General features: G+C 36.7%; 1 protein-coding gene across 2 annotated transcripts in view; it reads left to right on the top strand.

The window, feature by feature from the left end:
• LOC103819494 (cytochrome b5 reductase 4) overlaps positions 1 to 13,608 on the top strand; it is a 30,460-nt gene extending 16,852 nt beyond the window's left edge. The window contains exons 11-16 of one of the 2 annotated variants that reach the window (XM_050972327.1): positions 5,350 to 5,490; positions 6,680 to 6,832; positions 7,440 to 7,590; positions 10,473 to 10,559; positions 11,938 to 12,102; positions 12,984 to 13,608. In XM_050972327.1, the coding sequence (XP_050828284.1) occupies positions 5,350 to 5,490; positions 6,680 to 6,832; positions 7,440 to 7,590; positions 10,473 to 10,559; positions 11,938 to 12,102; positions 12,984 to 13,038 (752 nt within the window). In that variant the 3' untranslated portion in view covers positions 13,039 to 13,608. Of the gene's footprint in view, positions 1 to 5,349; positions 5,491 to 6,679; positions 6,833 to 7,439; positions 7,591 to 10,472; positions 10,560 to 11,934; positions 12,103 to 12,983 lie in introns of both variants that reach the window. The other variant, XM_050972326.1, reaches the window with a different exon arrangement.
• Positions 13,609 to 17,557: the final 3,949 nt, after the last annotated feature.

Raw genomic sequence — 17,557 nt, 5'->3', positions numbered from 1 at the left:
AAAGCTGTGCATTTTTAAGAGCTAATGAAATGTTGCTCACCCTGTTGTACCCCTCTTACTGGCCCTCAGTTATGCTACGTGGGCCTTTAGAGTTCAGAGATTACTGTGGTACAAAAAGGAAGACAGCATAAAAGCTCATCTCTCTAGCTACCTTAAGCTTATGTGGAATGTAATTCTCCTTTTGAGAGTTTTAGAAACTGTTGAGTCATTCACTTTAAAATTAGATTTTTCAATATAATCCTCTGTATCTAAGGGGTTACAGCCTGATCTAATGTGTTGTCCACTGTCTTAGTCATTTTCTCCCTCATCACTTTTTGTGATTATAGAAAACAGAAAGAGAAGATAATCTAAAAGAATAAGAGATATAGGATATAGTGGCTTTATAGATCCTTTGCAAATGAAGAAGGTTAGATGCAATTGATTAAATACATATTGAGCATTAGTAACCAATGCTTTCTAGATAATGTTATCTTGTTACACTTTTTTTTGTAGTTTATTTTATTCAATTTTTGTGTATTACTAGTTCTTTTGGTAACTTGTGCTTTCTAATATAAGTAATCATTTTACCTGAAATGATTCCAGTTTGGTGGCAAGGCTGTGAATAGTGAGTGCTTATGGGAGCAATGGTGTTTAATTCATTAGGATTTTCTTGTCTTTGAGTTTTTTAGTATTTCTGTGTGTATTGACCAGTTAAAACACTTCCATTGTATTCAGAGCACAGGAAGAAGGACTGAAAACCAGTCAAAATTGACACTTGAAAAGTTTACGTGATTTTTTTGTCTTTATTACTTTATTACTTTTTGATATGAAATCATTCACGAATGAGTTTGTAAAGGATAGGTGTGTGACCACTACATGTGCAGAAGCATCTATACTTCATAAATTTATATAATATTTATTTTTGAAGCAGACATGTCTAAATTCTACAAAAAAGTGATAAAGGTATTCTTCAGGAAAAACAATATAATGCTGAGATGGTACTGGAAGCCTATGACAGCTTTATTATATGAAGAAACAATTAACATAAGACCCTACTTTTTTCTCCATAGGCTGGGAAAGTTATATTCCCAGATAAGTTGCCTATGTACTTTCAAATTCCTGCTGAGTTTATACTAACATTTTGGCCAGTGTATTTTAGTTAATTGGAAGGAATGAACAGAATTGTTAAAGTTCCTCAAAGTTGTAGGGGATTTTTTTTTTTCAAAAGTACTTCAATTTCAGGTAATTGCACTGTGTTTTAGGATGGTCAGGAGACACAGAAGAATATTCAATACTGTTTCTACTCTTTAAGAAGGATTAAGTGCTCAGTTTTCTGGTGAAAGAATTATTTATAACCTACAGTATAGCATAGAAAACACAGTTCAGTATAATTAGATTGTCAGTGTAGGGGAGTTGGTGACATTACTTTTGGGTTGCTATTATGAAAATGGTCATTAAAAGTGTAAACAAAAGCTTGTGGTCATAGGGCTGGCATCCTGTGAAATTTAAATGCAGTATAAAAGTAAGATAGAGCTTTCTCATTAAAACAAACAAAAAAAGCAAACCTCTAAAACCTGACCCCTTCCAACCAACCAGAATATCATACAGCACAGTGATAGAGTGCAGGTTTTCCTGTAGGTATTAAGATGTGAATTTTTTGTTGGTGCTTTTTCTGGGAAGTAAGATGTGGAAGCCCACTCATGAAGGAGCATGCACATAAATGCAGTAGCCAAATGCAATTAAAAAATTACATGTTACTAGGGATGATTTGGGTGTGTGTATGTTTTTTCCTCTGAAGAATAAACTGCTTCTTCCTTCTGAAAATGATTCTGAACTTTTACTCAGACTCCTGTTTTGGAAAGTTATCTAATTACTGAGTTCTGCTGTTTTAAAGAGTCTGCAGCTATTGGCAGATGTTCAGTAAAGAAACAAGGTGCTGCTGCCTCTGAGGGCTGAAGTGGGATGCAATTTCCTTGTTTTGTGCAGTGGTTTTCATACAGATCAAGTGGAAGATCATAGAGGTTTTTTGGTTGGAAGTACCAGAAGGGAGCAGAGTACTGCTGCAGCACTTACTGTGTATCAGCAAGACTGATGCTGTGACCGGGTGCTGCATAACCAGGGAAAGTTTAGAAGGTGTTAATTCAGTGGGAACTTTATTTTGGAAGAGGAGAGAGGCCATCTAGGATGAGCATGGCTGGCCTTCTTGGAAAATATGAGATAGCTTGTGAAATCTAGTAATTAACTGAAGCATTTGAAGGTACTGATGATTTGATGGTCAGCAGTGAGGGTTTGTGGTTGTCCTAACTCCTAAGACTGGTCTGCTGCAGGAAGTGGTAGGAAGCCACCTTCCTTTAGCTGTGGGGTCTAATCTCCATTATGTTGGCAGTACTAGAAGTACTTGAGGCTTCATAACCAAGAAACCTGAACAAAATGAGGATTAACATTCATCTGGTTGGTGGGCATGTTTGGGTGGTAAAGGCTTGCTGGGTGGAAGGGTGGAATTCCTCTACCTGAGATGGAAAGGTAGTGGAGCTAATAATTTTTTTCCCAAGCCAACAAGCTAATGTTGTCACTCAGATTATGACTAGTAACTAAGAAATAAGAATTGTCACTGCAGTTATATTGTTGAAGAAAAGCAAAAAACATCATTAAAGAAAAATTCTCAAACTCCCTTTCAGTACAGCAGCTCTGTTACTAAACTGAATTTGTATGCCTATAAATCAGGGTACTGTAGTTCTCGATTCCAGTAAAGGCGGAAGCTGAGTTTAGAGAGTGATGTCTCTAGCCCATGATTGTATTGTTTTTTTGTGGAAGGCCTTTGGTAGTGAGGGGCTGCAGGGCTGCTTCTCCTAGATCAGGAGCTGCAGTTCTGCCACTTGATGTCTGCAATATGTTTAATCCAACCTAACCTACTGACTAACTACTTTGGTCACTTTGAAAAATTAGGATTTGCTGCTAGACACTCTCATCATGATGAGAGAACAGTACCTTTTGCTTCTGTGTCATTGTATCTTTGGAATCTGACAGTAACATGGCTTTGTGGGTTGACAAAACCAACTGTTTGGCTTCAGCTTGCTACTAAGGGCTAGCTCCTTTTGTTGAAAGGCTTTTCTGCTTTGAAAGTTGTTTTTGCTTGTGGCCTCAGATTTTATAGGAATGACTGATAATGAACTAATTTTAGTTAATATAGCAAAGACTACAGTCTAAACTAGAAGTTTACTTAGAAAGGTTTCAAAAGTTATATTGAATGAATCAGGACGGAAGATCTCTATGGCAATTGTGAAAATATGTGTATTAAAAATAGGGAGATAAAGGTTATTTATGAGGAAAAGGCTGGAATTAGTCAGATTGGAAAGGTAAAAAAACTGTCAGGGAACAGTGAATCAGTTGATGAATCAGTTTTTTAACTTCTTTCTTCACGCCCAAATATGTGTAAGAGTATGAGCTGATGAATGTTAAGGGTTACATTACCAGCCTCACACATCCTTTAAAGTAATTCCTAAGTCTGCAGAATTGACAGCAATCTTGACGTATTTATTTGGCTACTGTACTTTGCAATCTTATTGTGTATTGTTTTTCAAAAGAAGGATAGAAAACAAATTTCCACAAACTTTTCATAATATTTATGTAGCTGGAGAGATGCTGATGTTTGGTTTTACTTCAAGATTGGTATGAAGTAGAACTACTGACTTCAACTTTTTCAGGGCTTCTGGCATTCTTTTGATTCATCTGAAATGCTTGTTCATTCAAAAGAAGGGATTTGTAGGATGTTAGATGAAAGATGTGAGAAGATCTTAATAAAGAAATATTTATTCCATGTCAGAAGCTTTACGTCATGTTTCTGCAGGCATCTGTAGTGGATAACTCACTGGTAGCTGTTTGAATAATTTAAGAAAACCAGTGGACGCAGAAAAATGTAGTTGTGGACTACCTTAATTGAAGGGGAGTTCTGGAAGTCATCTGATCTAACCTCCTGCTCAAAGCTGTTCAGTCAAGGTTTGATCATTTCCACGGTATTCAAAGTCTGTCCTCCAAGGACAGACTCCCTCTGAGCAGCTGCACCAGTGCTAACCAGACTATCCTCATGATGATGGCTGGTTGGAATTTCTTTTCCATTTTATCCTGTTTCATGAGTAGCTCAGTAACTCATGTGAGCAACATGAGTATTTTTCAATACCATGGAAAAAAAGGGGAAAAAACCCGTTGCTTCACTGAAATTGGTCCAATGTAGAAAGTGTTGTTAGAAGGGTGTCATGTTCAAGTATTCTCATACAGGAACCTGCCAAATTTTGAGAGGCTTTACATAAAAATATCCACTGGGACTAGTCACAAATTCTACACTGAAAATGGCAAATGACAGGGTGGGATTATTGTAGGAAAGTGGCTTCTTCTCTCTGCCCTTTTTTTTTTTTTTTAATTATTTGGCTTGTTTTGGATGCATGAAGTTTAGATAATGCTTCTCATGGGATTTTGTTGCTTGTTAGCTCTCTTTCTTTCTTTCTTTTTTTTTTTTTTTTTTTTTTTTAATTATTTGCAGTGCTTCCTTATATAGTACCTAATAGCCCATGAAAGTTCCCTTGAGTTACAGACCTGTTTAGGCAGTGTGTTGCTGTGATCACACTGATATTGCAGGTTGGAGCTAAAATACTTCAGTGCTGAAACAAAGGCGTGGCTGAAAAATGCTCTCCTAACAGCAGAGGAGAAAAAATTACTCATGATCATTCATCTTTTTTACTGGAGACTCCTATAAACTCCCTGGAGCTTTCTCCAGGTTGAGCAACCCCAACTCTCTCAGTGTGTCTTCACAGGAGAGATGCTCCAGCCCTCTGTTTATCTTTGTGACCTTTTTCTGGGCTTGCTCCAGCAGGTCCACATCCTTCTTATATTGTGGACCCCAGAGCTGAGCATGGTACCCCGGGTGAGGTCTCACAAGGACAGAACAGAGGTGCAGAATCACCTCCCTCAGCCTGCTGGTGGCTGTGGGCAGTCTGTTGCTGAGGGGTGTGGTGCTGTGCTGGCTTCAGTTTCATTTGCATCCCACCAGCTGCTTTTGGTCTGCTTAGGTGTGTACCCATGCTGTACTTCTGTGGGGAGTTCAGTGCAGGTGCAATGTGGTACAAATGGTTTTGATAATTTTTGGTGCTTTTCTGCTTATTCCCAGTCAGTAACTCAGAGGCTCGTAAAGTAATGTTATAAATGAGTCCTTAGTCCAAAATTATAAAAATTATTATAAATAATCATAAAAGAAGCATCTATTTATTGTCTTGTTGTTAGTGTGTAGTGAAATACACACATTTGTCTCTCTTATTGAAAGATATATGATAACAGAATGACAGATTGTGATTTGACTGACAAATACAATGTTTTTAGGACTGTTCTACAGAAAATGCAAGTTGGTTTCTAAGACAGAAGTTACCCATGATACCAAACTCTTCTGCCTAATGTTGCCTAAGGGAACACATCTCCGTGTTCCCACTGGACAACATGTTTACCTCAAACACATTATTGCAGGTAAGAAAAATTGAGAATGTAGTAATGGATATATTTGTATAAATCCTTTTCATAGTGTTGGGAAAATGCCAAGTCCATGGCCACTAACTCCCTGATTGTTGTTAGCAAGTCTCTGCTTCCAGGATCATAGTCAGTACTTAATAATGAACTGACTGGATTAATATTAATTGAAAGCTAATTATTGAAATGACTGGCATTTAATGGTGATCTTATTGTCTCTACTGCCAACTCTTCCTTTAAAAAAAGCCAAAGCAGTGCTGTTCAGTGCTGTTCATAAGTGTGGGAAGGTTATTGTATATGTATGTAGTGTATGTATATGTATCATTAGTCATTTCCTTTTAGTTTGCAGCTTTTTTGAAATGAGGAGGGTACTGTTGCAATTTTTTGGATTTTTTTTTTTCACCTGAGATATTTATAGTAGTCATGGTAACACTGCTTTACACTCCAGTTGTGCAATATTAACAATAATGTGAGGTTATGAGAGGAATGTGTCTTGAAAATCATGTGCTTTTCTTCAATGCACAATTCTTCAAAATTTTGCAAAAGCTTAGAAAACAAAAGGTCAAAGAAATAGAAAATTTACTATTTTAAAGGGTACTTCTTAAAATTTGCATATTAATAGTTATACTGGTCACTGCACTTAGATTGCAGTATACATGGTAGAGACTTCTCAGAAGAATTTTTAAACATCCATTAATTGAGAACTGTTTTGACCTTCTCCTCTTCTTCCCTTCCTAATTCTGTAGTAGTGTCCAGCTGTTGAGATATTAATGTCACTCTACAATAGCTTTTTGAAATGATACTGCAAGAAAATATACTTGTGCAGTATTAAAAATCTGCTGTTTAACTTTAAAATAAATCAAGCTGTGGTACTTGAAAATTAATGAAAATGTTTAGATTTTCATATTTTTGGGGATGACTCAAGATCTTTTCATCCTGTGTCCTGAATTGCTAAGTAGCATGGAAATAACATACTCAGGTTTTTAACTGTAAGTAGAAGGCTTCCAATTCTGTAATAAAAACTGGTGCAGTGGAAAGTAATAACTTGTATAAAAGCATGGGATGGCTTTATTTTTATGGTATATGCAGGTTATTTATTTACTCTTCACTTATTTTGATATTTGTTTGTAATATCTGTATGTAGAGTACTTTTCATATTATTTGAGCTGTATTTCTCTCTGTTCTCTAGGGACAGAGGTAGTAAAACCATACACACCTGTGTTGCCTTTTTTGCCACTGGATTTCCAAGAACCACCTTGCCATGATGGTGTGCATATATATTTAATGATTAAAATTTATTCTCATGGACTGTTCACACAGGCACTTGACCACCTACAAATTGGTAAATATATGCTGGGGGGTTGTGTTTGGTTTTGCAACAATTGCATTATTTTTAAAGATTCACTGTCTGAGTATTGTGATGTTCTGATTATTTACCTGCTTAATCAGGACTTACTTAAAACTTCTTTTAAATCTTACTCTCCATTCCCTGTGTGTAAAGGCTTGTCCTCACTGCAAACAGGAGTTGTCCATTACAGAAAGCTCTCTCCTAAGTGATGTATGTGAGCTGTATCACACATCATAGTTGATGGCTTTGATGTGATATGCTCTGAGAACAACTTTTTGTATTTTGCATAAAGAAAGGAAATCTGTTTTAAGGGACTTAGGATGCACTTCCTTTTCCATTTCAGATAAAAATCTACAGAGGTAGATTTTTAATACTGACTTTGCAAATTTTTGGGTTCTCATTGTGTAAAATTCATCTAGGGAAAACATTTTATTTGTACCTCTTTTAACAAGAATGATCCTTATGTGAAATGTATAATACCTTTCTGAAAGAAACCATAATATTACAAAGATGAAGGCAATATGAAATGGCCTTTAAAAAATCACAATGCTAATTAGCCTTTCATCAAACTAATATTTACTTTTTAATTTTTTTAATAAAGGAGACTTTATTTCTGTCAGCAATCCTGAAGGCAGCTTCAAGAAGTCGCAAGTTCAAACTTCAGAAGATCTCCTTTTATTGGCAGGAGGCACAGGTTTCACACCAATGGTTAAGCTGCTAAATTTTGCTCTGACTGAAGTTAGCTGTCTGAGGTATGTGGACTTCTTGACACACAAGCTTCAGTGTTAATAAAACAGTTAACAAAATAAAATGGGATGAAAGCATTTTTCTTCAACTGTCACCAAAAACTGGCATGCTTTAGGGAAGAGTCTGTCAGAGGCTGAAGCAACTTCCACTTATTTGCTTATTGGCTGCCATCAATGTAATGGACTGATTTGCATTTGCAATTTTAGTTATGGTACAAATGAGCTCACTGAGTAGAAACTTTGAGGAGGTTTTTTTTAATTAGCTTCACATTTGAGTGTCTTTTTTTAGTATGGAACTATTGCAATGTAGATATTGGTTTTTGGGCTGAGGAGGGCTGCCACTGTTTACTTATGGCTTCTCTCTGATACATTACAATAGTTAGCTAGTGGTTTTCACCTGCTAAGCAGCAGTAGCACATTGTTCCCATATGAGTTCCAGCTTTCCCAGAAGATTTATATGTCACTTATGTAAGTACAGCATTAAGTATATTTGAATTCATGAAAAGATGTGTATTGCATATGAATTCTGTACTCTGTAAAATCTACAGAAGAAAGCATTACCTGTTCTTGGTCAAGGGAACAGGTTGTTTTATCTTGCAGACCTAGCACTTCTGCTTTTGAAACACAGAGAGATTAATTGTACACTAATCTTCATACTAAAGCTACAAAGGATGATATAGACCACAAAAGTTTGTTTCTAAAAAGCAAACCCTAAATCCAGACACTATTCTTAGATTGTTATATTTCAGTAGTTACATATAATCCTGTTTTGTGAGCAGAGAGACTGTACTGTTTGGTTCTTCCAAAATGTCCTGTATTGTCAGGAGCAGATAAAAAATGGCTGACTGGCTTTGTGAAGCCAAAGGATGAGTCTATCATCTGACAAAGAGCTTGGGAACACATTTTTAGCTCTTTTCAGCACGGTTTCATATGGAAACTCAGTGTTAGTTTAGGGTGCAGCAGCATATGTTTCCTTACTAGTCAAAGTAAATGGTTTTTTCCTTCTTGCTGTGGAGGCTGGTTAGGTGCTGGAATGACTTGAACTGAGACAGGTTCTATTTATAGGTAGGCTCTTTAAGGCTTTGTTTTTCTGACTGTTCCAGGCAATTTGTTTCCTTGGCCTTACATTTGCTCTGTAACCCTCAATTCATTTTTTGGGAAAGTACTACCAGACTGTCTTTAATATATGTATGTTTATCTGTATGAGATACATATGTGTGTGTACATTTTATATACATTTTATATATATATATATGAGCAGTATAAATATGATTTCCATAGAATGATCTTACTTTGCAAAGTAACTAGGCATAAGCTTGGATTGTATATGCTAGGACACAAATTGCAGAAATCTGAGAAATAATCTGTACAATGACAGACTTGTCTTCTGAGGGTGCCAAAGCAACCTCTGTCTGGAGTGCTAGGTTAGTGGTGCTGAACTTCTGGGGCTGCACTGTGAATGCTGGAGAATCTTCAGCTTTCCTGGGCAGCATTTGCTGTAATGGGCTTAGATAATTTTCATTCTTACTGTCTAGACAAAGTCTGCCTATTACCTTGTAAGTCTATTTCTTGCCTTCTGTAAACGGGCAAAACAATTTGTTCCCTTCATAGCTGCACTATCCTTTTGTGTATCAAGTCATGATGCTTTTTCTGCAGCCTTGTTTCCTCTCTTACAGACCAAATTATATTTGGCCAAAGTATTAACTATAAAAGAATATTAGTCCTCTATGCCTCCTTTTTCAGACAAGGATGTTTTGCTCCTTTTACTGGTTGTGTATAACTGCAGTCATGTGGGTACATTTCTTAAAGAAGACTGAAGTGCAAAGGCACTAAACACTAGGTAGGGGCCTAATGCTCTTCCCAAGTATAGGATGCTGGTAATCTATTCTTGATTCTCCTTGATCATTGTATCTATCTACACCTTTTCATTCCTAAATTACCTCTCTGTTCTCATATGTACTTTTAATATAGTGTCCCACTTTCATCATCAGTCTTGTTCAGAAGGTAATTTTTTAACTTTCTATCTCCTCTTCTTCTTCCATGTTAAAATCCTTTAAAGGGTCTCCAACTCTTCTTTCTGAGCAGTCCTCCATATGACCTTTCATACCAGTGTTTTTAGTTCATTAAAATGTACTAAAATCATTTGAAGTAGTTTCCAGTATGTTAGATTGACTCTCTTTCCTTACAAAGGGCTGATGAAGTTTCTTATTTGTTATCTAAATTTTTGTCATCATTCTGTCAACCAGCTTTTCTTTACTGGTGGGCATCATATCTAAATTTCTAGATCTTCTTTTTAGTTGTGTTCTCCCTTATTTCCAGCAAGACTGTGACCAGTTTATACCAAGTTTGTAACTTTCTGATCTTTATAGTGCTGAGTACTGAGCAAACTGCAGCAGATACCTTTGTCTACCCTGGGGAGTAGGGTGTCTCAAAACATCATTCTCCAAATAATCAGTTTCTACATTTGTGCCCATGAACAAAATGCATGGCTTTCCTATGCACTTTTTATTGACTTTCCCCCCACCTGAGTTACACTCAATGCTGTGGTGCACCATACCACATTTGGAGCCCTGTTTTAGTGTAGTGGGCTTTATTTTCCATGTTTTCAGAAAAGTGGGCCCTGGGAAGCATGTAAAGGTTCTGGCACTTTCTAGTTTCTGAACGAGATGATTTTAATATTTAAAGATGAAGCATAGCTGGTTTTGGGCTGTTCTGTCTATACCAGACAAGTTTTTCAAAGCTTGTTCAGTGTGCCTCATTTTGACTTACAATGCCTCTGGAGAAAACAAAAAATATGAGTAAAAGGTTTCTGTGTGATGCATTAAGTTCTGATTCTTTAAAAGAAACAATCTGCAGTTAATTTTAATTTTTGTTTTGTTTTTTTTAAGGACAGTGAAGCTGATCTTCTTCAACAAAACTGAGAATGACATACTCTGGAGAAACCAGCTGGAGCAATTAGCTCTTAAAGATGAAAGGTAATTAAAAGTCTTGTGGAGAATGGCTTGTAACATCTCTGTGTACAGAACAAGTCCTGGTCTTAGACTGACTGTGCAGCTTGGGCACAAGGACAGATTCTGATTCTGTAAGCTGTTAGCTAAGAATATGATGAGACCTAGGGAGTGGAAGAAGATCCATTGCTCACAGATGCATAGCAGAGGCAATGTTATGTTCTGTAGGTCCCATAGGAAGCCAGGGATTTGATTTACAGTGTTTAATAGATGGTTATTGGAGATGGTATGTTAGATGTGATGATTTTTAAGACGGAGAAAGTTTTTGATGCAGAAAAAAAATTGCCTTAGCCTTAACAATAGAAAACAGTTATACAAAAAAGAGCACAGAAGAGAGAACAAGAATGTACCCAGGAGAAACATTCTGAATTTAGACAAGTCTTCTAAAAATCTTTTTGGTGTCACTGGCTATGAAAATGTTTATGTAGAAATTCAAAGTTTAAATAGGCTCATTACTTTAATTTTTTCTTAATAATTGTTACATTTTGCCCTCATTTACTATGCAATTGCAGATTAAAATGCAAGTAGTGCACATATAGTGTTAAATTAATTCAGCACATCATAGTTCTGCCAGGAGATGCAGGATTATGAGGTTACCCTTTAATTGCAGTCCTCTTGCTGTTACCACAAGATAAATTGTCACTGCTTAGATTTTATGTGATAAAAATATGTTTTGTTTATGGTTAATTCTTAGTTGAATTCTTCCTCAGTAGAAACCACTTGTTCCTTCACAACACTGAAGTGAAAAATCAATACTACTTCATACCCTAGTGATGTCTGGCACATTCAAAGCTTTGTAGTCTAGATATTGTGCAAATTTACAGTAAAAGCCTGCTCTCCCTTTCCATAGAAGCCTTAGATACAGAAGTGCTTGGTTTTTACTCTGTTACTATTGTGTTAGTGAGCTTTTGGAACCAACATTCAGTAATGAGTATTTTCTCATTACTGAAATTGTAGTGACATTTTCATGAGTTTAAGCATTCTTATCTCACTGCCTGTGTATTGAGCTACACTAACATTTGTGTAAAAGTGCTAATGGAGCAATAAAATCTGTGCTTAAGTATCTTAATTGGTTCCCAGCTTCATAGTTGGGATTTTTTGTAAGGTGAAATAGAAAGCTGGACTTTTTAACATTGAAAGATTTGGTTAAATAAGTATGCAATACTGGAGGTGATTTGACTGACTTGATCAGTAGGAATGACTAAATATCTGTGAGATCTGATTCTGCAGTGGGGAGCTAACAGGAAGATAATTATGGGAAACATCAGTGTCTTGGTCACTAGCATTTTGTGTAGCAGATTTTTAATCAGAGGTAATATTTATGAAATATTCTTCTGCTTACCAGGTTTGAGGTTCAATTCATTCTTTCACAACCATCAAAAGACTGGGTAGGTAAACGGGGGAAGATATCTTCATCTCTTCTCTCTGAGTTTGTGAAAAGAAGCAGAAGAGATTCCAAAGTGCTTATCTGCATCTGTGGTCCAGCACCTTTTACAGAACAAGGAGTACAGTGAGTATTTTAAATAATTAACTGGAAAGTGAGAAATTTTTTAGAATTTGATTACCTAATCACCTGTAGTGTTTCTGATTTGGTAGTCTTTAAAAAATGGCCTTATCTTGTCTGCTTTGTAAGAAAATTTTCAAAATTAAAACAAACAAAAAAGGAATTAAAAAAACCACCTTGCACCATACTTGAGGAGTAAATTTATATTTATGTGTAGCTAAGTAAGTATCAGCAATATATAAGTTTCATGAGTTTACTTAGTACGTTGTCCAGAACTTTCTAAAAGCAACTCTTTAACAGTGACCTTTTTTCCCCAAGGTTTTAATTTGACATTCATAGAAAAGTTGTAATAATAGGAAATAAGTTTTCTTTCTTGGTGTTAGCTTGATAAATTAACTTACAGAAGTTCAAAGCAGTTGTTCTATCGGAAGCATTTTTCTCAATTACTTTTAAATTAATGTATTTATTTGTGTCTGTACCTAATATTTTTGTGCATGTTTTAAGATAAAAGGCCCTCTAAATTCCTCTTGAAATTTATTGAAGCCCAGCTACAAAATATCAAACCAATATGTCATTTGCATTTCTGCAGTCCTACTGAAGTCAACATGCTGTGGCCAGTAATTATTCTGCCTTTTGAGAAATCGGAGATCATTCAGATGATATCTGTATTTATTTTTAGAAATTGTTTTCATTGCCCAAAAAGTTTATGTAGTATATCTGAGCTCCTGGGCATTGATTGTTTTCTAAATGTATTTGCAGAGATAAAGTTGAATGTGCATGGCTGAATAAAAACCAAGGAAGTGGTGTTGAAGTTATGCTTCATCTGTGTCTATGGTGGGTTTTGAGTTCCAAATATTAATATTGCAAACTTGATTTCTGACTTTCAGATATCTGAAGGACCTTGGATACTCCCAAGAAGAGATACATGCTTTTACTGCATAAACCCATAGGAGGATATCAATGTTTGTTTGTATAATTCAATGTTATTTATTTATCTTCATGAATTTAAATAAGTGAGAAACATTTTTGTAAGACTTGAACTTTCACTCTTGGTACCAAACTGTTTCTTGGAAGAAGCATATCTTGGAAAAGAAGTTTTATACTGTGTTTTATCTTCTTTTTGTAAATATTTTTTGCTAATATTTAAGTCATCCAGGGTATTAATTTATTGTAGAGGCAAGCAAAAAAGTGTAGTATACATAATGTCAGGTGTTTCATGTGGTTGGTCCATGAGAATTCTGAAATTTGTGACAAGCTCTGAGTAAGGTTTTGACTTGATAAAGCTTATTATTTCTTACTGTAAAAGTCCAAAGAGCAATACTGTCTGAGATTAAATATTGCACTGTAACTCAGGTAATCGATCATTGAAAAATTTTCCTTTTCATCTGATGTCTCTTATTTGACTTGCAAGTGATCCAGATACATTTCTGGCTTTGTAAACAAAGAAGAAAAGTACCTTTGGTAAAATATAAAATTTACATCAAATAATAAAAAAATAATAATTTTACATTACTTCATGCATTTCTGCAAAATTTTTTTGTATTTTCATTTAAGTGCTGTAAAGAAAGGTTTCCACAAGCTTAGTACTCCAGCTGAGAACTCAAAACAGAGCCATGGAGTCTTGGTCTCCCACACAACTTCCCGTGCGACCATTTGACTGATGCCAGGCATCCTTATGTGACACAATCTGAAGATAAAATGACAGCACAGATACCAGGGTTGAGAACACAGAAATATCTAAAAATACAGGTTGCACTAGTATTAAGTGAGGTTATTTCCATCAGTGTGGTTTTTTGCACTCCATTCTTAAAAATGAGTTATCATGAGGCAGTAATCTGCAGCCTAATAGTATTTGGGAGAAAAAAGCAGTAGAGCAGCTACTCCCCTCCTAGATGTTGTCATTAGTATATGTAGGTGTTTTGTGTGACATCTAGTACTGTTTTTGTCTTCCTTTTGTGTTGGATGGATATTTCTTCCTCCTAAGAAGCAAGGCTTGTAGTTGTGGCAATAATACTTTCAAGAAAAATATCTTAATTATACCCTTTAAAAAGGCTAAAAGTGCTGATAGTGACTGGCTATGCTTAACTGAACTGTCATCTCTTCAGTGTCCCTCGTTAGTTTATTTGACTTGAAGTTAGAAAAGGATCTGGTTGTCAGTTGTTGCCCATAGATCACAAGTTATTTCAGAAGACTGTAGTTGAGAGCAGTCATAATTTGGTATCTGTAGTGCAGTTAAGTGAAGGGACACTTTTCAGAGTTCTCCTGAGATAAGCAGAATTGCATGTTTTCCCCAGGACTGGCTCTCAAAACCTTAGGCACTTTGAGGATTTTTCAGATGTAATTTAGGATTCATTGTCCTACTTCTAAAAGCCTCAGATATTCTTTGGAGTTTTGAATAGATCTGTTATCAGTAATAACAGATTTTGTGTGAGTAGCTCAGCAACAAATGGTCATTTGCCATTACTTCTACTTGCTAATCTAGATAATTTGTTAAAAATGTCTGTACTGGATCTTTTAAGTTTTACTTATATTGTTCTAATACTTGAAAGACTTGTTGCAAGTCATAGTGATGGCCACCAGGCTGAGCATCTAAAATAAAGTGGAAATGTTTTTTGGAGGCAGCAATGCTCATGGTCTGGCTGCTTGCATTCGGAATTATCCCAGCCTTAATGCTGATGTTCAAATGGAGCTGCTGGCAGTCAGGTTTTTTTCTTGTAATTAAGCTTTTTGGCTGGTGATGTGATCAAACTGGCACAAAATGTTTTGACTGGAAGACAGCCCAGTGCAAAAGGATGTGGGGATGCTGGTTGGCAATGGCTGAACATGAGCCAGCTGTGCCCAGGTGGTCAGGAAGGCCAATGGCTCCTGGCCTGGATCAGCAATAGTGTGGCCAGCAGGAGCAGGGCAGGGATTGTCCCCTTGTACTCTGCAGAGGTGAGCTTGCATCTTGAGTGCTGTGTCCAGTTCTGGGCCCCTTTACTACAAGGATGGCATTGAGGTGCTGGAGCAAGTCTAAAAGAGGTTACGAAGGCTGGTGAAGGGTCTGGAGAGTGCCTCACTCATATGAAGAACAGCTGAGGAAGGAGCTGGGGTTGTTTGCCTGGAGAGGAGGCTCAGATATTCTCTGTCTACAACTGCATGAAAGGAGGGTGCAGCCAAGTGGGGTTGGCCTCTTCTCCCAGGCAACCAGTGACAGTACAAGAGGGCATAATCTCAAGCTGCACTAGGGAAGGCTCTGGTTGGACATCAGGAAGAATTTCTTCACGGGCTGTCAGGCATTGGAATGGACTGCCCAGGGAAGTGGTGGAGTCACCATGCAATAAAATGTTCAAGAAACAACTGGACATGGCACTTACTGCCATGGTTTATCTAGTTGACAAGGTGGTGATTGTTCAAAGGTTGGACTTGATGATCTTAGAGGTCTCTTCCAACCTAAATGATTCTGTGATTGCTGAAAGTTTTCTCCGAGTGTTCAAATTGTGTGACTTAAAAAACAAGCTAGAGAAACAAAGTACTTAAAAATATTCAGTTGAGTGCTTCCAGTACTTAATACAGTATTCTGTGGTTAGGTGAATATCAAAATGTTTTACACACAAAACAATTATCTCTGCTCAAATAAGCACTACCTTTATAGCTTTTTTTTATTCCTTTATAGGATGATATTGAAAGTACCATGACTGCTTTTGTCAAGTTGAGATACTTTCCCACTCTTTCATTCTTTGCATTACGTGTTTGAAAGGGGCAAAGGGTGAAATGACAGGGGGAAAAAAAAAAGTTTTAAACACCTTACAGTTCAATGCTTTTTTCTATTTGATCTCCCCAGAGCAGGATTTAGGTTGAAAACAAGATGTCTAAAATGAGCTGCCTGCGGCAGAGCTACGTTTCTGAGCTCTCTTTGTAATCACTAGAATTCAAATCAGCACAGCCTGTGCAGGTCTTGAGAGTTGGTTCAGCTGTGCTGGATGTGGGATTAGAGGGTGCCCAGGGCCATTTGAAATGTTCAGTGACAAGCCAGATCAACAGCATGTTTTTAGTTTGTCTCTTTGTTTTTCCTTCCATTTATGCCTTTCAATGCCTTCTATACATCTGAAGCCCAGTTTGATACCCAAATTTGTCTCAATATCTGTGTCTCTGATCACTAGAAATGTAAAGAAATAGTACTGTGAAAGTAGTTGTAGGTTTTTTGGTGGTTTTGTTTTTTAACTGTCTTTAGGGTTTTCCTGTATATGTTTATTTTAAAAATATATCTGCACTCCTAAAGAGTTAATACTTTTATGATTTTCCTGATCTTACTTTAAATTGTCCCATTAAAATAGCTGTTTTCACACAAACAGCAGCAAGAATAAGTTTACTTAATTTTGTATTCTACAGATATTTAAATCTACTTGGAGAAGGATTATGTAATTTTCCTAGAAATTTGGATTGACAAAACCCAAAACTCTCTATACCACAGCCCTTTCAACTTCTTAAGCAGATACTATAAATATTAAAGCTGCTAATCACTGAGGAGAAAAAGAAAATTTTACTGAGCTGTCCTAAAGTGTGTGATCAGTGGCTTAATACATTAGTCAGAGTGCAAATTGACTTAGTTCTTGGCCAGAGTAAATATTCTGTGGTTGTCTCTTGATACAGTCCTATGAGTATGCAGTACAGATTCTCTTAGTTGGCTACCTGCCTTTCATTCTTTGATTTTCTTGTTATTGGATAAATTTCATGTTTTCCCAGCTGAAATTTTAGGGCAGGCCTGCATGCTTAGTTCCCATGGAAACATATTACTGTCTTCACACAAACTGGACATGCTGAGTTGCTGTGGCAACACAGGTAAAAAATTCTAGTAGGTGTAGAAAATTGTCAAGTCCATGCTGGCTGCCAAGCCTGAGCATCTGGCATCTGCCAGGAGCTGCTGCTGGGTGCCCCAGCAGGGAGTGATAAGCTCCCTAGGGTGCAGATGGTGGTGTTAAACCTTAAAATGGCAGAATGTTCCTCCCAACTTGCATATATTTCTGCATTTAACCATGAGAAATGCACTTGCCGTGTGTGTTTTGTAACTTCTCAAGGGTTGTATTGATTCTGCTATTGATGATTGGGCATGTGGGAGGTCTAAGAGGAATGTCTGGATTTTGTCACCAACTTGCACGTTTCTAACTGAAATGTACCTGCTGGCAGTCCTGAGTGTATTTGCATCTTCCCATAGAAAACGTGATCCTGTTGGAACTATTTTCCCCTGTTTGAATTAAGAAATCATTTTAAAATGCAGTGAGATGAAGTAAGGAAGATCCACTTATTGTGGATTTAAAAGCAAGCAAAACAAGAAGTTTGAATCAACTTGCAAAAGATACAAAAACATTTAAGTGGCAGAAAATGGAGGAGTGGGAAAGCAGTTGAGATGATATGATAGAGGAATAAGTGACTTCATGCTAGCCAAATTGTAGTCATACAAAAGCAGCTTTTGCCAAAGTCT

The sequence above is a fragment of the Serinus canaria genome, chromosome 3 (genome assembly GCF_022539315.1).
Source record: "Serinus canaria isolate serCan28SL12 chromosome 3, serCan2020, whole genome shotgun sequence".
Lineage (NCBI taxonomy): Eukaryota > Metazoa > Chordata > Aves > Passeriformes > Fringillidae > Serinus > Serinus canaria.
The sequence above is the reverse complement of the archived record's forward strand: the minus strand, read 5'-3'. Positions and strand labels throughout refer to the sequence as shown.